The sequence below is a fragment of the Scyliorhinus torazame genome, chromosome 13, assembly GCF_047496885.1.
Source record: "Scyliorhinus torazame isolate Kashiwa2021f chromosome 13, sScyTor2.1, whole genome shotgun sequence".
Taxonomy (NCBI): Eukaryota; Metazoa; Chordata; class Chondrichthyes; order Carcharhiniformes; family Scyliorhinidae; genus Scyliorhinus; species Scyliorhinus torazame.
The window spans coordinates 205,946,016-205,970,766 of NC_092719.1; the positions used below are offsets into that span (position 1 = coordinate 205,946,016).

Consider the following 24,751-nt stretch of genomic DNA (forward strand, 5'->3'; position numbering starts at 1 on the left):
TGAATGGCAGAGCAGACTCGATGGGCTGAATGACCTAATTCTGCTCCTATGTCTTATGGTCTTAAATTGTGCTTTTCACGCTTCCAAAACGTGACCTGCCCTCACCCTCAGCCCCACTGTCTCCATACAAAACAGTAAAATGGAATACCCACCTGTCCCTGATACAGACCAGCATCTTGTACAGTGCTATCTGGCTTGTTAAGCTGCTCGTAAGTATTTGTCATGTACCTATTCCACAACCTCGTCTCCTTCCCAACTGAAATATTGAACAGTTTTCGCATCTCCTTTTCTATTGTATCTATTGAAAGAACACAAATGTAAATGTCAATGAAACATTCAAATTTATCAGAAATATTAATTATCAAATGCAACAATCCTAATTGGGTCACTGACCAACAGAAAGCAAGATCATTCCGGAAACATCTACAATAAGTAAACAATTTTGAAAGTTATCGTCACAATGTTAATTGGCAGACCATTTTAATTAAATGGGTATGAAAGCATGATGTGTACCAGGTCGAAGGTGGGAGGGGGCACAGAGAGAGCCAAAGATGTGCAGATTAGGTGGATTGGCCATGCTAAATTGCCCTTAGTGTTCAAAATTGCCCTTGGTGTTGGGTGGGGTTGCTGGGTTATGGGGATAGGGTGGAGGTGTGGGCTTGGGTAGGGTGCTCTTTCAAAGAGCCGGTGCAGACTCGATGGGCTGAATGGCCTCCTTCTGCACTGTAAATTCTATGAAATTTCACTGATGCAGAGTAGACAACCTGGGACTTATTCATATATGAATTAGGAGGAATAGGCCATTCGGCCCTCAAGTCTACTCCACCATTTAATAACGTTGCGGCTAATCTGATTGTGTCCTTAACTCCACATTCCGCCTAAACCCAGAAATGTTTGACTCCCTTGTTAGTCAAGAATCTATCTCCCTCAATGGTAAAAATATTCAATGGCCCAGACTCCACTGCGCTCCGGAGAAGACAGTTCCAAAGACACATGACCCTCAGAAAACATTTCCTCTTTTAAGCTGAGCCCCTTAGTTCCAGTCTCTCCCACAAGGGGAAAAATCCTTTTAGCATTCACCCTATCAAGTTCCCCCAGGATCTTGTGTCTCAATAAGATCAGCTCTCAATCTTCTGAACTCCAATGCAGTTTCAACAGAGACGAGAGAGAATTCTGATTTTTCTGTGGCAAAAATCAGGAGAGAAATCATTTTAAACTGAGTCATTGAAACCAACAAAAATGGGTAATTATGGTCAAAACAGCACTTAGCTGGTGGTATCCAAGTGATGAAATTGAGTTCTTTCTGCCCTCAGTCAATAGCTGAGTCGGATTTATAGGTATTTCTTTATTTTATTTCAACCCGCTTGCAAGCCTCACTCACCCTGACAAAGATCAGAGACCACAGCCTCCGACTTCTCCAGAGTGAGTGAACAAAGAGAGACAAAGTATGTGTTCTCATTTACATTCATGTAGCATCAAGTTTCACATACACCCGACCAAATAAGGTAATGGTAACGAATGCATGATTCTCATAGGTCTTTCTCACACATTCGTTGACCTGGCCAGAGAACCTGATCTTCACAATTACTGATCCTGATAGACCCACTATACATTCCTCAGCCCTGGGGCCCCTTTCTCCCAGCATCCTTTGCAGCATCCTTTGCACAAAGAACCGGTCCTAATGGTTACCCATCCCCCTCCCGGCCATGCTTTGCCCAGCCCCTTTGTCCATTCCCTGCAACCCGAATTAATGTCTATAAATGCACTATCCTAATCTTCTGCTTTCCTATATTAGGTATACCTCTACACTATCCTAACTGGTCATCCCAGTCTAATGCCCTTTTCTTTAGTTCAATTCCTCACAAGATGTGGCCGCTTCCCAGGGAATGCTCATGGTTCGGATAGTGGATGAAGAGGGTGGGTAAACCAAAGACAAATATCAAAGGGGAACAAAAAAGGTAGATTGACAAAAACCATTTTACTGGTTGGGGAGACTAGGAATAGAGCTTACAAATTAAAGTGGAAGATTCCAGGAGTGAATTCACACACCAGGAGTGATGGAACTTAAAAGTTCTCGTCTGCAAACTGCGATTGATATACTCTTTGCTAACCAATGGTATTGAGGAATGTTGTCTAAATAGGATCAGCAGCGATTGCATTAAATGGTGGAGCATTCTCATAGGGCTAAATGCTCCACTACGGTTCCAAATCTTGAATGAAAAACAAGAATTCCTAATTCTCATAACTTGGCTCCAAGTTATGAGATGAAAATGGGATGAAATGAAAATCGCTCATTGTCACAAGTAGGCTTCAAATGAAGTTACTGTGAAAAGCCCCTGGTCGCCACATTCCGGCGCCTGTTCGGGGAGGCTGGTACGGGAATTGAACTGTGCTGCTGGCCTGCCTTGGTCTGCTTTCAAAGCCAGTGATTTAGCTCTGTGCTAAACCAGCCCCAGATGGATGAAACAGTCTAGCAGTAGAGATGATGATTTGGTTGAAAGTCTTTTTCTGTACCTATACTTGGCAAAACCTCACTCAAGGGCAGCGTGGTGGCACTGTGGTTAGCACAGTTGCTTCACAGCTCCCAGGTTCGATTCCTGGCTTGGGTCACTGTCTGTGTGGAGTCTATACGTCCTCCCTGTGTCTGTGTGGGTTTCCGCCGGGTATTCCGGTTTCCTCCCACATTCCAAAGATGTGCAGGTTAGGTGGATTGGCAATGCTAAATTGCCCGTAAGTGTCCAAAAAGGTTAGGTGGGGTTACTGGGTTACAGGGATAGGGTGGAGGCGGGGGCTTAAGTAGGGTGCTCTTTCCAAGGGCCGCTGCAGACTTGATGGGCCGAATGGCCTCCTGCACTGTAAATTCAATGGTTCTAAGTATATGTAAAACAAGGTGGTGCGATGGCTTGCACGGATGCCTCATGGAGCCTAGGACCCAGGTTCAGTCCGAGCCCCGGGTCACTGTCCTTGTGGAGTTTGCACATTCTCCCCGTGTTTGCGTGGGTCTCACCCTCACAACCCAAAGATGTGCAAGGTAGGTGGATTGGCCAAGCTAAGTTGCCCCTTTATTTGATAAAAAAATTGGGTACATTAAATTTTTTTTTATTTTTTAAAAGTATATGTAAAACAAAATAGCATGGATTTTGGGACTAACTTTATTTCGTAAATAACACACTTAATTCTGTGGCTTATGTAGCAAAATGTAAATAACTTTTGTCAAATTGATGAGTCAGTCATGATAAAACATTTGGAATTAGACTTCCGGTTGCAGCCATGCCTGAATAGGTCGCACGTTCGGCAGCTCCTGCCGGGAACGGACTTTAGGGCTCTCTAGAGGGGCCCCAACGGCACTTGTTCGATGGCTTCCAGTGTAGGAAGGTGACAGCAAGGTCCCCCCGACCGTGTATGGATTGGACCAAGAGTGGAGCGGTGAAAACAGGGATCTTGGAGGAACGAAAAGTGAGAGGGAGAAAAAGCAAGATGGCGGTGGGTGGAGACCAAGCAGCATGGGCGCAGTGGTCGCAGGAGCAGCAGGAGTTTCTTAAACCCTGCTTTGAGGAGCTGAAGACAGAGATGCTGGCGCCAATGAAGGCAGCGATTGAGAAGCTAGTGGAGACCCAGAGGGCGGCGATCCAGGAGGTGCGACAAAAAGCCTCGGAGAACGAGGATGAGATCTTGGGCCTGGCGGTGAAGGTGGAGGCACACGAGGCGCTGCACAAGAGGTGGGCCGAAAGACTTAAGGACCTGGAGAAAAGGTCGATGAGGAAGAATCTTCGGATTCTGGGTCTTCCTGAAGGAGTTGAGGGGCCCGATACCGGGGCATATGTGAGCACGATGCTCAATTCGCTGTTGGGCGCGGGAGCCTTCCCGGGCCCCCTGGAGCTAGATGGGGCTCATCGGGTCCTGGCAAGGAGACCCAAGGCCAACGGGCCGCCAAGGGCTGTAGTGCTGAGGTTTCACCGCTTTCTGGATAGAGAGTGTGCCTTGAGATGGGCCAAGAAAGAGCGGAGCAGCAGGTGGGAGAACATGGAGATCCGAATCTACCAGGCCTGGAGTGCAGAGGTGGCCAAGAAGAGAGCTGGCTTTAAGCGGGCCAAGGCGGTGCTCCATCAGAAGGGGGTGAAGTTCGGTATGCTGCAGCCAGCGCGATTGTGGGTCACATTCCAAGATCGGCACCACTATTTCGAAATGCTGGAGGAGGCTTGGAGCTTTATACAGACTGAAAAGTTGGACTCAAATTGAGAGTCTGTGGTTGGGGGGGGGGGGTCCGCCGTCTGGAGAACTGGAGGGTGCGGGAGGAGCGGGCACATGACTGACCTAGAAAAGAAGATGGCTAGTCGGCTGGGGGTGAGAAGCCCCCCAATCCGGCTGATAACTTGGAATGTGAGGGGCCTGAATGGGCCGGTTAAGAGGGCCCGAGTGTTCGCGCACTTAAAGGGACTGAAGGCAGACGTGGTCATGCTTCAGGAGACACATTTGAAGGTGGCAGACCAGGTCAGGTTGAGAAAGGGATGGGTAGGACAGGTATTCCATTCGGGGCTGGATGCGAAGAACAGAGGGGTTGCAATACTGGTGGGGAAGCAGGTGTCGTTTGAGGCAATGAATATTGTAGTGGATAATGGAGGTCGATATGTGATGGTGAGCGGTAGGTTGCAGGGGGTGTGGGTGGTACTGGTAAACGTATATGCCCCGAACTGGGATGATGCCGGATTTATGAAGCGCATGCTGGGTCGGATTCCGGACCTGGAGGCAGGAAGCTTGATAATGGGGGGGGGATTTCAACACGGTGCTGTGTCCAGCATTAGATCGCTCCAGATCCAAGACGGGAAGAGGCCGGCTGCAGCCAAGGTGCTTAGGGGGTTTATAGACCAGATGGGGGGAGTGGACCCATGGAGGTTTGCTAGGCCCCTGGCCAGGGAATTCTCATTCTTTTCCCATATACCTAGAGCCTACTCCGGATAGATTTTTTTGTTTTGAGTAGGGCGCTAATCCCGAAAGTGGAAGGAACGGAGTATTCGGCCATAGCCATCTCAGACCACGCCCCGCACTGGGTGGAGCTGGAGTTAGGAGAGGAGAGGGACCAGCGCCCGCTGTGGCGTCTGGATGTGGGATTACTGGCGGATGAGGTGGTGTGCGGGAGGGTGCGGGGGTGCATTGAGAGATACTTGGAGGCCAATGATAACGGAGAGGTGCAAGTGGGGGTAGTCTGGGAGGCGCTGAAGGTGGTGGTCAGGGGAGAGTTAATCTCCATTAGGGCCCACAGGGAGAAGAGAGAGGGCAGGGAGAGGGAGAGGTTGGTGGGGGAGATCTTATGGGTGGACAGGAGATATGCAGAGGCCCCCGAGGAGGGGCTACTTAGGGAGCGGCGAAGCCTCCAGACGGAGTTTGACCTGTTGACCACAGGGAAAGCAGAGGCACAGTGGAGGAAAGCACAGGGGGCGACGTACGAGTATGGGGAGAAGGCGAGCCAGATGCTGGCACACCAGCTCCGTAAGAGGGTGGCAGCGAGGGAGATAGGTGGAGTTAAGGATAGCAGGGGGAATACGGTGCGGAGAGAGTAAATGAGGTATTTAAGGACTTCTATGAGGAGCTGTACAGATCTGAGCCCCCAGTGGGGGAAGAGGGGATGCGATGATTTTTAGATCAACTGAGGTTCCCGAGGGTGGAGGAGCAGGAGGTGGCTGGTTTACGGGTGCCAATTGGGTTGGAGGAGCTGGTTAAAGGATTGGGGAACATGCAGGCAGGGAAGGCCCCGGGGCCAGATGGGTTCCCGGTCGAGTTTTATAGGAAATATGTGGACCTGCTAGGCCTGTTGTTAGTGAGGACTTTCAATGAGGCAAGGGAGGGGGGGGGGGGGGGGGGGCCTGCCCCCAACAATGTCCGGGGTGCTGATCTCGCTGATTCTGAAGCGGGAGAAGGACCCACTGCAATGTGGGTCGTATAGACCGATCTCGCTCCTCAATGTGGATGCTAAGTTGCTGGCAAAAGTGCTGGCTACGAGAATTGAGGACTGTGGCCCTGGGGTGATTCATGAGGACCAGACGGAATTTGTAAAGGGCAGGCAGCTAAACACTAATGTGCGGAGAGGCTCCTCAACGTGATTATGATGCCATCGGTGGAGGGAGAAGCGGAGGTAGTGGCAGCTATGGACGCGGAGTAGGCCTTCGACCGGGTGGAGTGGGAGTATCTTTAGGAAGTGTTGCGGAGGTTTGGGTTCGGGGAGGCGTTTATCAGTTGGGTCAGGCTCCTATATAGAGCCCCGGTGGCGAGTGTGGCTACGAATCGGCAGAGGTCGGAGTACTTTCGGCTGTACCGAGGGACGAGGCAGGGGTGCCCCCTGTCCCCGTTGTTGTTTGCATTGGCAATCGAGCCTTTGGCCATGGCACTAAGGGAGTCCAGGAAATGGAGGGGGTTGGTCCGAGGGGGAGAGGAACATCGGGCGGTGCTGTATGCGGATGACCTGTTGCTGTATGTGGCAGATCCAGTGGAGGGGATGGTGGAGGTCATGCGGATCCTAAGGGAGTTTGGGGACTTCTCGGGCTATAAGCTCAACATAGGGAAAAGTGAGCTCTTTGTGGTGCATCCAGGGGACCAGGGAAGGGGGATAGACGACCTACCATTGAAGAGGGCGGAAAGGAACTTTTGGTACTTGGGGATCCAGGTGGCTGGGAGCTGGGGGGTCCTGCACAAGCTCAATTTGACGCGGTTGGTGGAGCAGATGGAGGAGGATTTCAAAAGATGGGATGTGCTGCCACTCTCGCTAGTGAGCAGGGTACAGTCGGTTAAAATGACTGTCCTCCCGAGGTTTCTCTTTGTGTTCCAGTGCCTTCCCATTATGATTACCAAGGCCTTTTTTAAACGGGTAGGTAGGAGCATCATGGGTTTCGTGTGGGCAAATAAGACCCCGAGGGTAAAGAGGGTGTTCCTGGAGCGTAGCAGGGACAGGGAGGGCTGGCGCTGCCGAATCTGTGCAGCTACTATTGGGCAGCCAACGTGGCGATGATCCGGAAGTGGGTAATAGAGGGAGAGGGGGTGGCGTGGAAGAGGTTGGAGATGGCGTCCTGCAGGGGCACGAGCCTGAGGGCGCTGGTGGCGGCACCGCTGCCGCTCTCGCTGACAAGGTACACCACGATTCCGGTGGTGGCGACAACGTTGAAGATCTGGGGGCAGTGGAGACGGCATAGGGGCGAGGTGGGAGCCTCGGTTTGGTCCCCGATTCGGGAGAACCATCGGTTCGTCCCGGGAACGATGGATGGGGGGTTTCGGAGCTGGCAGCGGGCAGAGATCAGAGGAATGGAGGACCTGTTTATAGATGGGACGTTTGCGAGCCTAGGGGCGCTGGAGGAGAAGTTTGGGTTACCCCCGGGAAATGCGTTCAGGTATATGCAAGTGAGGGCGTTTGTGAGGCGGCAGGTGAGGGAATTCCCATTGCTCCCGGCACAGAGGATTCAGGACAGGGTGATTTTGGGTGTATGGGTCGGAGAAGGCAAGGTTTTGGCGATCTATCAAGAGATGAAAGTAGAGGAGGAGGTTTCAGTAGAGGAGCTAAAGGGCAAGTGGGAGGAGCAGCTTGGGAAGGAGATTGATGAGGGTCTGTGGGCTGATGCCCTGAGTAGGGTTAACTCCTTTTCCTCTTTCGCCAGGCTCAGCCTAATACAATTCAAGGTTACTCACAGAGCGCATATGACACGGGCGAGGTTGAGTAGGTTCTTTGGGGTGGAGGACAGAAGTGGGAGGTGCGCGGGAAGCCCGGCGAATCACGTTCACATGTTCTGGTCGTGCCCGGCACTGGAGGGGTTTCGCGAGGACTATGTCCAAGGTGGTGAAAGTCCAGGTCAAGCCGAGCTGGGGGTTGGCACTATTTGGGGTAATGGACGAGCCGGAAGTGCAGGAGGCGAAAGAGGCCGGTATCCTGGCCTTTGCGTCCCTGGTAGCCCGGCGGAGGATCTTGCTATTATGGAAGGACGTGAAGCCCCCCAGTATGGAAGCCTGGATAAACGACATGGCAGGGTTCATTAAGTAGGAGAGGATAAAGTTTGCCTTGAGAGGGTCGGTGCAGGGGTTCTTCAGGCGGTGGCAACCGTTTCTAGACTATCTCACGGAGCGCTAGGAGGAGGTCAGCAGCAGCAGCAATCCGAGGGGGGGTGTCTCTGTCGGGGGTGTTTCTGGGCGGGGGTTTCCCCAAGGGTACTTTTGAATGTTATGGGGGGGGGGGTTAATATATGTGGGAGAAACCCAATGTATCAGTAGTTTATTATTTTTGATTGTGTTCTTTCTTCTTTTTGTTAGGGGGGGGGGTTTGTTTGTTATAAAATTTTGTTGGAAAAATTTGAATAAACATATTTTTTAAAAAACCATTCGGAATTAAGGAAGTAACCCATTAAAAAACATCTGCTTTTGGAAATCACAAATGCCTTCTAATTGCCTCACTGCAGGTAAAAGGCTGCAACACCAATTCCAAAAGTCTAAAAACCACCATCTTGCACCACTTCTCCAGCCAAACATTCACATGGATTATCTTCCCGATTATGTATTTAGCAGCATATACAACCAGAGAGCAATCCAGAGATTAACACCATTGAGGTCCCATTCTTTCATCTTTTCCCTAACTCTTGAAACTTTGCCTGTAGGACAACACCGTTCCTCTAAATCATTGATTTTAACTTGGATTACCACTTCGAGCTGTTGCTATCCTTCTTGTAGAATGCCTTTGTTCACTTTTCCCAAGTAACTTCATTTTCTCTACCCATCCCCGCAGGTCTTAGGTTACATTATAAATTTGCTATATAGCTGAAAGTAATCCAAGCAACCCATATCCTACCAAATCAGATGTAGGTAATTACGGAAGCAATAAGCAATATACATTCAATGCTCGATTCAAAGGAAATCTGAAACAACTGCAAAGCTTAAAAATCTTGCCAGAGTTTCAGGTATCAAGAAATTAATTTTTAGTAATAGCAAATTCCAAGAAGTTGGATTAAAAAGCAATATCTTGCTCGACATTTCAGTTTTATATGGTATAATCATCAAGATATACTTCACTGATCATAAGGTTTGGAGATAAGTGACATGGTTAACTCTCTTAATCCAGAAGTGATCAGAGTTGGGCAGCACGGTGGTGCAGTAGTTAACATTGCTACCTCACGGTGCTAAAGACCCGGGGTTGATCCCGGCCCTGGGTCACTGTCCGAGTGGAGATTGCACATTCTCCCGGTGTCTACGTGGGTCTCACCCCCCACAACTCAAAGATGTGCAGGGTAGGTGGATTGACCACGCTAAATTGCCCCTGAATTGGAAAAAAAAAATTAATTGGGTACTTTAAATTTTAAAAAGGAAGCGATCAGAGTTCTACTTTAGTTTCCAGTCACAATTTATACTCTAGTCCTTAGAGTAAACTGGCTATTCTAATGTTGCTTTTGCTTGTCATAAGTAGTGTCAGAATGAAATTACTCAAATCCAACACCAGAAATAAGCAAACTGGAGTGATACATTTGCCATCCGTTAACTGTAAGAAAAGGTGGTAAATCTAACCCCATGGCCTGCTGAATTGAGTGCAATGAACTGTGGATGTCTATGCAGGACTGATCTGCTCCATGTGGGAATCTGAAGGAGTGTTATACACAACTCAAAGTGAAACTTTACATTTGTCTCATCCACAGACTGTTTGAGTGCTGCCACTTGTTACATCTGCCTTGGACAGCTGTTATCTCGGGGACCAGGAATTATAATTATAATAGAAACAATACAAGTGGTTTACTGAGTAGGGGGCAATAATCCACAACTTGCAAATCTGCAAAACTGCTATTTCTGCAGATTAGCAGCTCAAAATCTAAATTACTTGCTTTCTTGGCTGCAATGTGATGTCATCATGCACAGTGTGACTTCTTGCATACTCTCAAAGCCCTCAAGGACTCAAGTTATCCACAAGTCTGCAGCCATGAAAACTGAAGACAATATCCCCCACCGCAAAGCGGCAATCAGGACAGGAGGCTCGGGCGGCGTGTGGCACAGTGGATAGCACTGGGACTGCGGCGCTGAGGACCCGAGTTCGAATCCCGGCCTTGGGTCTCTGTCCATGTGGAATTTGCACATTCTCCCCATGTCTGCGTGGGTTTCACCCCCACAACTCAAAGATGTGCAGGTTAGGTGGATTGGCCATGCTAAATTGCCCCTTAATTGGGAAAATAAATAATTGGGTACTCTAAATTTATTAAAAAAAGAAACCGGACAGGCTACAAAAGGAGATGCAAGAATCAAGACCCGACACAAAAAATGAAACTTGGTATTATAGTAAATCTATTAATGAAACTCTCATTCAGATTTGACATCAACCAAGAAATTTATTGTAAAAAGCTAGCAATGCAGCTTGTGCTTTTTCCATCTCTCTACTGTTACCAGCTCTCCATGATTTGTCACTGCTTCTCCCAATCATGTCATCTCTCCATTACCCACACCTTCGGAATCTGAACCCTTCCCTTCTGCTGGATAGGAAAAATGTTTTTTGTTGGGTGGCAGTGGTGGGTTAGTCTGCTGCGGTTGCTTTCTTAGTGACTGCACTTCTTGCTGGTTCTCTTCTAATTAGGTACTTTATGTCAGTAGTTATAATGCACCCATCTAAACTGGTACCTTTTTAAAACATAAGGTAAACGGTTGTACATAATTTGGTAATGTGATGTATAATCTACATCATCGTCCAACAAAAAATCTTTGAAATCGCTGCAGGAATTGACTTCAACGTCAGGAATCAAAGAGCACTAGCTAAACTGGAGTCATTGGGAATCAGGAGGAAAACTCTCTGCTGGTTGGAGTCATACCTGGCATAAAGGAAGATGGTTGTGGTGGTTGGAGGTCAATCATCACAGCTCCAGGACATAACTAACTGCAGGAGTTCCGCAGGTTAGTGTCCTAGGCAGAACCATCTTCAGCTGTTTCATCAATGACCACCCTTCCATCATAAGGTCAGAAGTGGGGATGTTGCAGCTGACTGCACAATGTTCAGCACCATTCTCAAATCCTCAGATAATGAAGCAGTCCATGTCCAAATGCAGCAAGACTGGACAATATCCGGGCTTGGGCTGCCAAGTGGCAAGTTAAATTTATGCCACACAAGTGCCAGGCAATGACCATCTCCTACAAGAGAGGATCTAACCATCGCCCTTGACATTCAACGGCATTACCATCGCTGAATCCCCCACAGTCAACATCCTAGTCCAGAAACTGAACTGGACTAGCCATATTAATACAATGGCTACCAGGGAAGGTCAAAGACTAGGAATCCGACAGCGAGTAACTCACCACCTTTTTTGGAGAAAAATCTCTAAACCATAATATTCACAAATAAAGGAAATGTAGATAGGATATTTAATAATTGTTATGAGCTCATGTAAGTGATGTAGGCTTTGAGGTCTTACTAAAAGCAGTTTTTTCAAAACCATTTGGGACTGATAAGGAATTTCTTGGTGAATCTTTAAAATTCTCAACCGCAAAGGTCAGTCAATGAGCATGTTTAAGACAGATGGATTGATTTCTTGAGATGAAACACCTCAAAGAATTTGGGGATAATTGCAGAAAATGGCCATGGTCTAGTTGAATAATGCAATGTTTAGGATCAAAGCACGAGTTTAAAAAAACATGCAATCATATTTTACACCAGAACAATGTCCAGAAGTAACAAAGATTGGAAGGGTTTTTACCTATGGTATCTGCTTTGCTGAAATGGCGTGTCACCACATTTTCCATGTTGTTGTTCTCACACAATTTCAATTCTAGGAGGTAAACCTCTACTTTACAGTGCTTTACAAACATTCCATGCTCAACCACCTGTGAACAGAATGCATCATTACATTAAAAAAACACAAAGCTAACAGATTATGGAAATACATACAGAGAAACAAAGTTATATCTTGGTATGAATACACAATCCCCTCCACCCCAAAGCCACACATTTTTTGTCTTTCAAAATATACAGGCAGAAATGCCATTCCAAGCAAAGATCCTTGAACCAATGCTACCAGATCTCTGCTAATTGGACACTGAAACTGGTAGGAGGCTCTCCTATGTGGTTATGGAGAAGTAGACAGCCCTATCTACCCTCACTAACAATTTACATTACCATTTCGAGTCATCTGCAAAGCTAACTCAAAAAGAACTATTGCATCACTTGCACAACGATATTCAAACTTTTGTTGTGTTGGATGAGTGCATTTCATGTTTTCACGTGTGATTCATTCATTTACTGTACTGAACACTATAAAAGTTTGACAATCAGCAGAGATTAAAACAGAGCAAATTAGCTAGCTGGATGTTACTCATCGGTTGAAGTCCAAAAAGCACCACACTGTAATACATATAGCACATCAAATACTTTTAAAATAAATACGATGAACACTTAATCAAAAGAATTAGGAAATGGATTTTCATATTCACAGCAATAATATCCTGCAAACATCACGTGGATGCATCACAGCACACACATATTTAACAATCAAGTTTAGATACTATTCTTTAATGTGGCCCTTCAAAAGGAAACAGAATTTTAAAAACTAATTTCAATTATGGTCTACAAAATAGAATTAAACTATATGTGACTTACACAATAAACCAATCTTTTAAATACATATAAAATATGGGCACGTTGCTAGTATATCACAATGGAATTTTTAAAAAATCTCACATCTTGACTGCATCTGGGTACTGCTACCTACAACATTAAAGTGTTGTGCTCTCAACTAAAAAAGGTTTTGATCCCTTACTCAGTGGATATTAAAAGTGTGAGGTGCAGCTAATACATCCATGACAAGATTCCAATGATTCCGCTGTTGACCTTGGACTGTATAGATTGGGGTGGGGAGCAGCGCAGATGTATACCAGTTTACAAAGATAAGTCAAAATAGATTGCAGACTGGGGGTATATAGCCTCGTGGATTCAAATTTAGCGCAAATATTTGTTGGCTGTCTATGAATCAAGTCTCTGCAGTCTAAACTCAGTCCCCAATGGGAATGGGCTTGCAACATAAAGCCACACCCAAATGAACACCAAACAATCTCAGTCTGTATCAAACCAACTAGATCTAATTTGTGAACAATATTGGTACTGGGTAACCAAAAAAGGTAAAGATTTCACTCAGAGCAAGTATCCTTCACAGGCAGTTTAAGTTAGAAATCTGTTTCTCATTAATAAGCAAGTTAGTTACACGAATGACTAACAGAGATAATAACTGTTCATCTAATTTAACAAAATGCAAGTCATAAAAGTACATGAAGTAATGGCTAAGTTCTACTCTTCTACTAAAGTAGCATAAAATGATAGACCTTTGATAATCAACTCCAAATTTTATCCTCAAGAAACATGTTTATGTCTCCTCTTTCATCATACCAAATTACGATGAACATGTAATAAGCACAACATCTGGGGTTTTGAGTTCAGACACCACTTGTATAAATCCTGACATATAACACTCGGGTATATGTGACAGTGTCTGGCACATACTTGTATTGTGCGATGCCAAAGAATTTAAAAGATGGAGCTTTGGAGTTCAGATGCTCGAGTTTGTTTTTCACATTAACAAAAACAAAAGCAGCTGCCAAGAAAATAGCATGGTAAAAGCTCCCTTTTGACTCCTGTTTAGACCATAAGACAATAAGACATAGGAGCGGAAGTAAGGCCATTCAGCCCATCGAGTCCACTCCACCATTCAATCATGGCTGATTTCAACTCCATTTACCCGCTCTCTCTCCATAGCCCTTAATTCCTCGAGAAATCAAGAATTTATCAACTTCTGTCTTAAAGACACTCAACGTCCCGGCCTCCACCGCCCTCTGTGGCAATGAATTCCACAGACCCACCACTCTCTGGCTGAAGAAATTTCTCCTCATCTCATTTGTCCTCATCCTCATCATTTGAGTCAGCAAACCTCAGTTGTAAAATACAGTATAAACAGAGCTTAAATTAACCAGACTAATGTCTTTATTAAAATAAATTTAGAGTACCCAATTCATTTTTTCCAATGAAGGGGCAATTTAGTGTGGCCAATCCACCTACCCTGCACATCTTTGGGTTGTGGGGGCGAAACCCACGAAAACACGGGGAGAATGTGCAAACTCCACACTGACAGTGACCCAGAGCCGGGATCGAACATGTACCCTCGGCGCCGTGAGGCAGCAATGCTAACCACTGCGCCACCGTGCTGCCCTCCAGACTAATGTTTTAGCAACATTTTCTCAACTCAGTTGGCCCACCAACATCTCCTTTCCATATTAAAACCATTCAAAGAGTGTACTATTTTTACAGAATGTGTAGGAGATACTCGCCTCATAGAGGTCTACCTCCAGAATAGGTCATAAATTTATATCAATAAATCAATGAATCATTCATAGACCAACCTTCTTGATTTCACTGTAGTAACATGGCTGCTCAGAATTGAAACACAGACGAGCAGAAAACTTAACAGTGTGACTGGATTTCAGCGGTCATGTTACATCAATACGGAGGCTGGGGATTGAGGGTGATTTAGAGATGTGGATCAGAAATTGGCTAGCTGAAAGAAGACAGAGGGTGGTGGTTGATGGGAAATGTTCAGAATGGAGTACAGTCACAAGTGGAATACCACAAGGATCTGTTCTGGGGCCGTTGCTGTTTGTCATTTTTATCAATGACCTAGAGGAAGGCGCAGAAGGGTGGGTGAGTAAATTTGCAGACGATACTAAAGTCGGTGGTGTTGTCGATAGTGTGGAAGGATGTAGCAGGTTACAGAGGGATATAGATAAGCTGCAGAGCTGGGCTGAGAGGTGGCAAATGGAGTTTAATGTAGAGAAGTGTGAGGTGATTCACTTTGGAAGGAATAACAGGAATGCGGAATATTTGGCTAATGGTAAAGTTCTTGAAAGTGTGGATGAGCAGAGGGATCTAGGTGTCCATGTACATAGATCCCTGAAAGTTGCCACCCAGGTTGATAGGGTTGTGAAGAAGGCCTATGGAGTGTTGGCCTTTATTGGTAGAGGGATTGAGTTCCGGAGTCGGGAGGTCATGTTGCAGCTGTACAGAACTCTGGTCCGGCCGCATTTGGAGTATTGCGTACAGTTCTGGTCACCGCATTATAGGAAGGACGTGGAGGCTTTGGACCGGGTGCAGAGGAGATTTACCAGGATGTTGCCTGGTATGGAGGGAAAATCTTATGAGGAAAGGCTGATGGACTTGAGGTTGTTTTCGTTGGAGAGAAGAAGGTTAAGAGGAGACTTAATAGAGGCATACAAAATGATCAGGGGGTTGGATAGGGTGGACAGTGAGAGCCTTCTCCCGCGGATGGATATGGCTGGCACGAGGGGACATAACTTTAAACTGAGGGGTAATAGATATAGGACAGAGGTCAGAGGTAGGTTCTTTACGCAAAGAGTAGTGAGGCCGTGGAATGCCCTACCTGCTACAGTAGTGAACTCGCCAACATTGAGGGCATTTAAAAGTTTATTGGATAAACATATGGATGATAATGGCATAGTGTAGGTTAGATGGCTTTTGTTTCGGTGCAACATCGTGGGCCGAAGGGCCTGTACTGCGCTGTATTGTTCTATGTTCTATGTTCTATCCCTGTCTGGCTCCCATTATATTTTATTCTTCTGATCTTTATTATCTGCCAGTGGGCAAGGAACATGTTATGGGAAACTCTTAGTTTGAGACCTGTATTAAGAAAGCTTTGACTTAACTTTTACTGGCCATGTCCAAACCATACATATAGTGTAGTGGTTATCTTCATGGACTAGCAACCCATGATAAACTGTAGATTTTAAGTTCAATCAACTTAGTAATTGGTGAGCTGGCACCATGAAAGTTGCAGCACTCTTTTGTGATTTCCTACATGTGATCCCAGTCCCACGACATTAGTTTATTCCTAATGCCCATGGGGGCCGTTGGATAGTCCTGCCTCGTCTAATGCCCACAGGGGAGGAGAGACTAAGAATAGGCAATAAACACAATAAAATATTATTTTTTAGAATTCATATATTCTCGAGTTAAGTGTTGTAGAATTATGTTCATTTCTATTTTTCAATGTGCACTGGAAACAATTCCATCCAGCTTTGGTACAATTTTGAGTTCATTACCAAAACAATTACTTTTAAAAGGGCAGTAATTAAACTGAAATTCAGTTGCTAATCATAGCCAAATCACATCCTTGGATTAACAATCTTACCTTTCGTACAATGGGTTCCTGACCCACAACACATGCATACCAATTGACCAACTTGTTCCAAGCTTCAGTGGGAACCAAAACATAATCTAGCTCATCAATCAAGTGATCCTTCAGGGCTTGTGATTCTACAGCTATATAAAAAAAGTAACAGATTACAAGTTAAGATGTTACAATATTAATAACTTCTCAGCATTTTCCAAGCATCTTTAGTTGAGTTTGGAGGACGGTGACGCAAGTCCAAAGATTTAAAATATGTAACCCTAGTTATATGACTAACACAGGTGTAGTCTTGATGTTATTGCGTAAGGTAAATGTTTTCTCAAGAATAACTTACATCCTTGAGAACATTTAGATGGATAGACAAGTTGTGCACCTGTAGCTCATGATGAAGTGAACAATAAGCTGTTTTATCACATAATATACAATACTACAGGCAACTTATATGCAGGACTAAGGTAAATGAGCAAGTTTAGGTAAGCTAAAATTCCTTTTTTTTTTTTTTTTTTTTTTATTCGTTCATGGGATGTAGGTGTCGCTGGGCCAGCATTTATCTCCCATATGAAAATCGCTTGTCACAGGTAGGCTTCAAATGAAGTTACTGTGAAAAGCCCCTAGTCGCCACATTCCAGCGCCTGTTCGGGGAGGCTGGTACGGGCTGGTTCACGGAGGCTGATATCTGAGGGCATTTAAGAGTCAACCATGGAGTCACATGTAGGCCAGATCAAGTAAGGGTGCCAGATTTCCTTCCCTAAAAGACATTAGTGAACCAGATGGGTTTTTAATAATCTTTATTATTGTAACAAATAGGCTTACATTAACACTGCAATTAAGTTACTGTGAAAATCCCCATGTCACCACACGCCTGTTCGGGTACACTGAGGGAGAATTCAGAATGTCCAATTCACCTAACATGGCTCCATCCAAGATGGAGGCACAAATCAACAAACCGAAGGGTCTCAATTATATGCATGTAGTTTTTGCGATAAGAGAAAAGAATTAAGAGTTGTTAAACAAATAAGCACAGACCCAAAACACACAATTAAAACCTTCTTGTGGACAATTTTACCATCATTTACATCTGTTATTACAGCAAGTAACCTGCTTACTAATTTGCTGTGTAAGTACAACTTTAGAAACATTTGGTCAAATGCTACTAACCTGGACTAACAAAAAATACCAGATGGTTACATTAATCTAATTCACTCGATTTGAGCCAAATCATGTACTGTGCTTTCCTCAAGAGACGGGTTTACTGGTCTCTAATTATTAGGTGAAATTACCATTTAGAATTAATTTCTTTAGAAAGATGCTGTGGAGATTTATGAGCATCTTTGATTACATGACAATCACTAGTTGGCAGATACCACACAAAACAAGCCTGATTTCATGGGTAGCAACTGCATCTATTCTGAACCAGTCGCATAACTATCAACAGAAGCCAAGGATGTCAGGCAGTCACCGTGCATTAATCTGACCCCTGGATGCTCTAGGAGCATTTCAGCCAAGAAGCCTGTTTCAGCAGTTCTATTTTAGGAAGGACACTCAACATGAACTGACATAAACGAAGGAACAATGTTTCAGACTGCAAGGAGATAAAACTATTTTGCAGGCAAACATTAGACCTGATCACAGTTCATCGGACAAATTTGTATCTGGGAAGCAGGTTGCCTGTATCAGACACATTTCAAGCCCACAACAGGCATAAATACCATTCCCAAAAAAAGTTACCTTATTTTACTAAGTCACAATTAACACGGCCAGGGACAGGGGAGGAATATTAATGCTGCAGATTAACATAAGCAGTCTTATGCGGAAGAGTAGAATCATTAATATTTTTTGCACATTAAAACAAAAACAAATTTTTAAAAACTGACAATTTCAGATGCAACGATGTGTAATGAAAATTTCAGAAAAATGTAACTTATCATGTGGGCCATGCTTGACCTATATCATAAATGGAACTGACCTACCTCCATGTCTCTGTCTTTGCTGCCCTAAATTAGTTGATAGAAGGCACCCAAGAGCAAACATGGAACAACTCTCCATCCCCACAGCAGCACAGTTCAGTTTAGCAAACTTTGCAATGTGGTGGTTGTTTCAAAACTCATTAAATAGCTCTATAGTACCATATTTACAAAAGCAAGGATTCGGAGCCAAGTTTTATTTAAAAGAAAGTTACAATCACAATTCAAAACTCTGAAGTCTACCCTTTTCAGATTATCCAAGAAGCCTTTAGAGTTTATAGGTACAGGAGTAGGCCATTCAGCCTATCAGGCCTGCTCCACCATTCAATACGTTCACGGCTGATCGAAATGCCTTTTACACCCACTACCCCCATAACCCTTTACATTACTGTTCATCAGAAATTCATCAATCTCTGTTTTAAACATAATCAATGACTGACCTCACACAGCTCTCTGGGGTAGAGAATTCCAGAGATTCACAACCCTCCGAGTAATTACATTTCTTTTCATCTCGGTCCTACGTTGCATCCCCCTTATTTTGAAATTGTGCCCCCTGGTTCTAGACTCCCTAACCAAGGGAAACATCTTATCTACAATAACCTTATGCATTCCTTTAAGTATTTCAAAGTTTCTCTCATTCTTCGAAACTCTAGAGAATACAGACCCAGTTTTCCCAATCTCGCTTCATGGTTTTGCCAGCCCTGGAACAAGTCTGGTGAACATTTGTTGCACTGCCTCTCTGGTAATAACATCCTTTCTGAGGTAAGGGGACCAAAACTGCACACAGTTACTCCAGGTGCTTTCTAACCAAGCTCCTATACAATTGAAGCAATATCTCACTACTCCTGTACTCAAATCCTCTTGCGATAAAGACTAACATTCGATCAGCCTTCCTAATAGCTTGCTATACCGGCAAACTAGCCTTCAGTAACTTATGGAGAAGGACACCCATGTCTCTTTATACATCTACACTTTCCAATTTCTTATCATTTAGGAAATGCTCTGCACTATCGTCATTAAATTGTGAAAAATCTTTTTTGCTTTCAAAATAGGCATCCCTTTCGCACTTGTACATGCCTATCCAAGTAAAATTACACATGCAAAGCCTAATTATGCTCTAACAAATGTAATCAAAGTTCAGCTACATATTGATACAGAGCTACAAGCATTAGTCCTTCAAGGAGATCATCATCATTGTTTGGGTAATAAACATTCAACCCCACAAGGCTATTCCATCATTTTATTGGTAATGGATGATTTGAGATCTCAACGCCATTTGACTGTATTTCATATTTAATACCCTTCCTGGGTAAAACAATCTGTTGATTTCAGTTTTGGAAATATGCAAACATACAAACTTCTAAACTCAGGAGAATACAAGCCAAATATTGTATATCCAAATACAGCGAAAACAGCGCGACCGGAGAGAGAGCCGGGACAGCGAAAACAGCGCCGGAGGAGAGAGCCGGGAGATTTAAAAAGCGCGGGAGGAGAGAGCCGGGACAGTGAAAACAGCGCGGGAGCAGAGAGAGCCGGGACAGCGAAAACAGCGCCGGAGGAGAGAGCCGGGGCAGCGAAAACAGCGCGGGAGCAGAGAGAGCCGGGACAGCGAAAACAGCGCCGGAGGAGAGAGCCAGGAGATTTAAAAAGCGCGGGAGGAGAGAGCCGGGACAGCGAAAACAGGGCGGGAGCAGAGAGAGCCGGGACAGCGAAAACAGCGCCGGAGGAGAGAGCCGGGACAGCGAAAACAGCGCGGGAGCAGAGAGAGCTGGGACAGCGAAAACAGCGCCGGAGGAGAGAGCCGGGAGATTTAAAAAGCGCGGGAGGAGAGAGCCGGGACAGTGCTGGGAGAGATGAGTGCACAAAAGGTGTGGCAAGAGTGCCTTTAGTCACGGAGTGCTGATTGGAACAGAGTGCATCTGAGTTTAGGTGGGTGAGTGGCCAGAGAGGGCTGTGTTTTTGTTGGTGTTCGGGTTTATCCTTGAGGTTCTATAAAAAAAAAATTTTTTTTTTAAGCATTTAAATTAATTAACTAGTTGAATATGGCTGGACAGGTGATGTGCTGTTGCTGTATGATGATGGAACTGGTGGGTCCCATTGAGACCGTCAGTGACCACATCTGCAGCAAATGTTGGCTGCTCGAGGATTTTCGGCTCAGAATTGATGAGCTGGAGACCGAGCTGCACACACTGCGGCACATCAGGGAGGGGGAACATTACCTGGACGCTTTGTTTCAGGAGGCAGTCACACCCGGTAGAATAAGTACTGTTAATTCGGACAGTGGTCAGGGACAGAGTGGTGTGACTACAAGGGAGGCAGGTAGGGGGATCCTGAGTTTAGGAGTTGAGGAGCCTCAGCCCTTGACCTTGTCCAACAGGTATGAGGTACTTGCTCCCTGTGTGGATGAGGAAGAGGGCTGTAGGGAGGATGCGTTGACTGACCACTGCACCGTGGTACAGGAAGCCATTCAAGAGGGGGGAGCAAAAAGACAAGTGGTAGTTGTAGGGGATTCTATAATTAGGGGGATTGATGGCATCCTTTGTAAGCCAGATCGAGAGTCCCGCATGGTATGTTGCCTGCCCGGTGCCAGGGTGAGGGACATCTCTGATCGGCTTGAAAGGATTTTGGACAGGGAGGGGGAGGATCCAGTTGTTGTGGTCCACGTTGGGACTAACAACATAGGTAAGAATAGGAAAGAGGACCTGTTTGGGGATTATCAAACACTAGGGACTAAATTAAAGAAAAGGTCCTCCAGGGTTATAATCTCTGGATTACTACCCGAGCCACGTGCCAATTGGCATAGGGTTGAGAAAATTAGAGAAGTTAACACATGGCTAAAGGAGTGGTGCGGGAAAGAGGGATTCCATTTCATGGGGCATTGGCATCAGTACTGGGGCAGGAGGGACCTGTACCGTTGGGACGGTCTTCACCTGAACCATTCTGGGACCAGTGTTCTAGCGAATAGGATAAATACGTTGGTCACAAGGACTTTAAACTAGCAAGTTGGGGGGAAGGGAAGTGTAAAGCTATGGACAGTATAATGGTTAATGGAGATCAAGGCAGCAGGTTACGTGACAGGTTATTATGTAGAGATATGGGTTCAAAGACAAGGGAATTTGGAGAAAGGGTAAGAGGAAAAATAAATTGCGAAAAGGTACTGATCAAGGTGTTAGGATTCATAACAAAGACATAAAAAACAGCTTAAGTGTACTTTACCTGAATGCTCGTAGTATACGAAATAAGGTAAATGAGTTGATGGCGCAAATCATCGTGAATGACTATGATTTAGTGGCCATTACTGAAACATGGTTAAAAGATGGTCACGACTGGGAGTTAAATATCCAAGGGTATCAGACTATACGAAAGGATAGAATGGACGGTAAGGGCGGTGGTGTAGCCTTGTTGTTTAAGGATGGCATCCGGGCAATAGTAAGGGATGATATTGGTGCTATGGAGGACAAGGTTGAATCAATTTGGGTGGAAATCAGGAATAGTAAGGAGAAAAGGTCACTGATAGGAGTAGTCTATAGGCCACCAAATAGTAACAGGATGGTAGGGCAGGCAATAAGCAAAGAAATAACGGATGCATGTAGAAATGGTACAGCGGTTATCATGGGAGATTTTAATCTGCATATCGATTGGTTTAACCAGGTTGGTAAAGGCAGCCTTGAGGAGGAGTTTATAGAATGTGCCCGAGATAATTTCCTGGAACAGTATGTAATGGAACCTACAAGGGAACAAGCGGTCCTAGATCTGGTCCTGTGTAATGAGGCAGGATTGATTAATGATCTCATAGTTTGGGATCCTTTTGCAAGGAGCGACCACAATATGGTGGAATTTAAAATACAGTTGGAGGATGACAAGGTAAAATCAAACACTAGTGTTTTGTGCTTAAACAAAGGCGATTACAATGGGATGAGAGAAGAACTAGCTAAGGTAGACTGGGAGCAAAGACTTCATGGTGAAGCAGTTGAGGAACAGTGGAGAACCTTCCGAGCGATCTTTCACAGTGTTCAGAAAAGGTTCATACCGACAAAAAAGAAAGACGGTAGAAAGGGGAAAAATCGACCATGGATATCTAAGGAGGTGAGGGAGAGTATCAAATTGAAGGAAAAAACATACAAAGTGGCAAAAATTAGTGGGAGACTAGAAGACTGGGAAGTCTTTAGGGGGCAACGGAAAGCTACTAAAAAAGCCACAAAGAAGAGTAAGGTAGACTATGAAAGTAAACTGGCTCAGAATATAAAAGCAGATAGTAAAAGCTTCTACAAATATATAAGACAAAAAAGGGTGGCTAAGGTAAATATTGGTCCTTTGGAAGATGAGAAGGGAGATTTAATAATAGGAGACGGGGAAATGGCTGAGGAGCTGAACAGGTTTTTTGGGTCAGTCTTCACAGTGGAGGACGCAAATAACATGCCAGTGACTGGTGGAAATAAGGATATGATAGGTGAGGACCTTGAGATGATTGTAATCACTAAGGAGGCAGTATTGGGCAAGCTAATGGGGCTAAAGGTAGACAAGTCTCCTGGCCCTGATGGGATGCATCCCAGAGTGTTAAAAGAGATGGCTAGGGAAATTGTAAACGCACTAGTGATAATTTATCAAAATTCACTAGACTCTGGGGTGGTCCCAGAGGATTGGAAAGTAGCAAACGTGATACCACTGTTTAATAAAGGAGGTCGGCAGAAAGCGGGTAATTATAGGCCGGTAAGCTTAACTTTGGTTGTAGGGAAAATGCTGGAATCTATCATTAAGGAGGAAATAGCGGGGCACCTGGAGGGAAATTGTCCCATTGGGCAGACGCAGCATGGGTTCACAAAGGGTATGTCGTGTCTGACTAATTTGGTAGAATTTTTTGAGGACGTTACCAGTGCAGTAGATAACGGGGAGCCAATGGATGTGGTATAACTGGATTTCCAGAAAGCTTTTGACAAGGTGCCACACAAAAGGTTGCTGCATAAACTAAAGATGCATGGCATTGAGGGTAAAGTGGTAGCATGGGTAGAGGATTGGTTAACTAACAGAAAGCAGAGAGTGGGGATAAGTGTGTGCGCCTCTGGTTGGCAACTTGTAACTAGTGGGGTCCCTCAAGGATCAGTGTTGGGCCCGCAGTTGTTCACAATTTACATAGACGATTTAGAGTTGGGGACCAAGTGCAACGTGTCAAAGTTTGCAGACGACACTAAGATGAGTGGTGAAGCAAAAATGGCAGAGGATACCGGAAGTCTGCAGAAGGATTTGGATAGGTTAGGTCAATGGGCTAGGGTCTGGCAGATGGAATTCAATGTTGCCAAGTGTGAGGCTATCCATTTTGGGAGGAATAACAGCAGAATGGATTATTATTTAAACGGTAAGATGTTCAAACATGCTGCTGTGCAGAGGGACCTGGGTGTGCTGGTGCACAAGTCGCAAAAAGTTGGTGTGCAGGTGCAACAGGTGATTAAGAAGGCTAATCGAGTTTTGTCTTTCATTGCTAGAGGGATGGAGTTCAAGACTAGGGAGGCTATGCTGCAATTGTATAGGGTGTTGGTGAGGCTGCATCTGGAGTAGTGTGTTCAGTTTTGGTCTCCTTACCTGAGAAAGGACATATTGGCACTGGAGGGAGTGCAGAGGAGATTCACTAGGTTGATCCCAGAGTTGAGGGGATTAGATTATGACAAGAGGTTGAGTAGACTGGGACTGTACTCATTGGAGTTTATAAGGATGCGGGGAGATCTTATTGAGACATATAAAATTATGAAGGGAATAGATAGGATAGATGCGGGCAGGTTGTTTCCACTGGTCGGGGAAAGCAGAACGAGGGGGCATAGCCTCAAAATAAGGGGAGGTAGATTAAGGACTGAGTGTAGGAGGAACTTCTTCACCCAAAGGGTTGTGAATCTCTGGAATTCTTTGCCCAGTGAAGCAGTTGAGGCTCCTTCTTTAAACGTTTTTAAGAAAAAGATAGATGCCTTTCCAAAGAATAAAGGGATTCGGGGATATGGTGTACGGGCCGGAGAGTGGAGCTGAGTCCACAAAGATCAGCCATGATCTCATTAAATGGCGGAGCAGGATCGAGGGGCCAGATAGACTACTCCTGTTCCTAGTTCTTATGTAAATATATGTATGCGGCCTTTCCTCATAATTTAATCCTTTAAGCCCTGGGATCATCGTGGTCACTCAGCTCCATATTCCCTCCAATTCTGACATTATCTTGCCTGAGGACCCTATAATTGAACGCAGTACTCCAGCAGAGGGCAGTGGAGCGGAGATGCTGATTGGCTGTTTATGGGGAAATTTGCATACCTCCGTTGTGCTCACCCTAACTTGAAGTTGGTTTGTGATGGGGCTGTTGTCAAGTGACACTTAAACCCAAAACACTTCTTCAGTATTTCTGTCCCTAACCCCTCCTCTAACCAAAAAAATCATAACCGCTGTAAAGATCAAGAGGAAGGCTCGAGGGCAGGTAGAAGTAGAAAGAAGTTGAACCGTGACATCACAGCCTGCAGGTAAGGGATTGACTGGTAAGTAGATTTTGTTTTATTTTCCCTCAGGTGTATCGTGCGGGGCGCAGAGGTTGCTGAGTGAGTGCTTGCTGAGAAGGGGAGTGAATAACAGGTAAGC

The 24,751-nt window shown here is 45.2% G+C and overlaps 1 protein-coding gene across 2 annotated transcripts in view; it reads right to left on the reverse strand.

The window, feature by feature from the left end:
- usp4 (ubiquitin specific peptidase 4 (proto-oncogene)) overlaps positions 1–24,751 on the reverse strand; it is a 135,772-nt gene that overhangs the window by 97,936 nt on the left and 13,085 nt on the right. For both annotated transcript variants that reach the window (XM_072472959.1, XM_072472958.1), the window contains exons 3-5: positions 16,182–16,312; positions 11,691–11,817; positions 153–298 (exon numbers count right to left, since the gene is read on the reverse strand). In XM_072472959.1, coding sequence (XP_072329060.1) covers positions 153–298; positions 11,691–11,817; positions 16,182–16,312 — 404 coding nt within the window. The remainder of the gene's footprint in view (positions 1–152; positions 299–11,690; positions 11,818–16,181; positions 16,313–24,751) is intronic.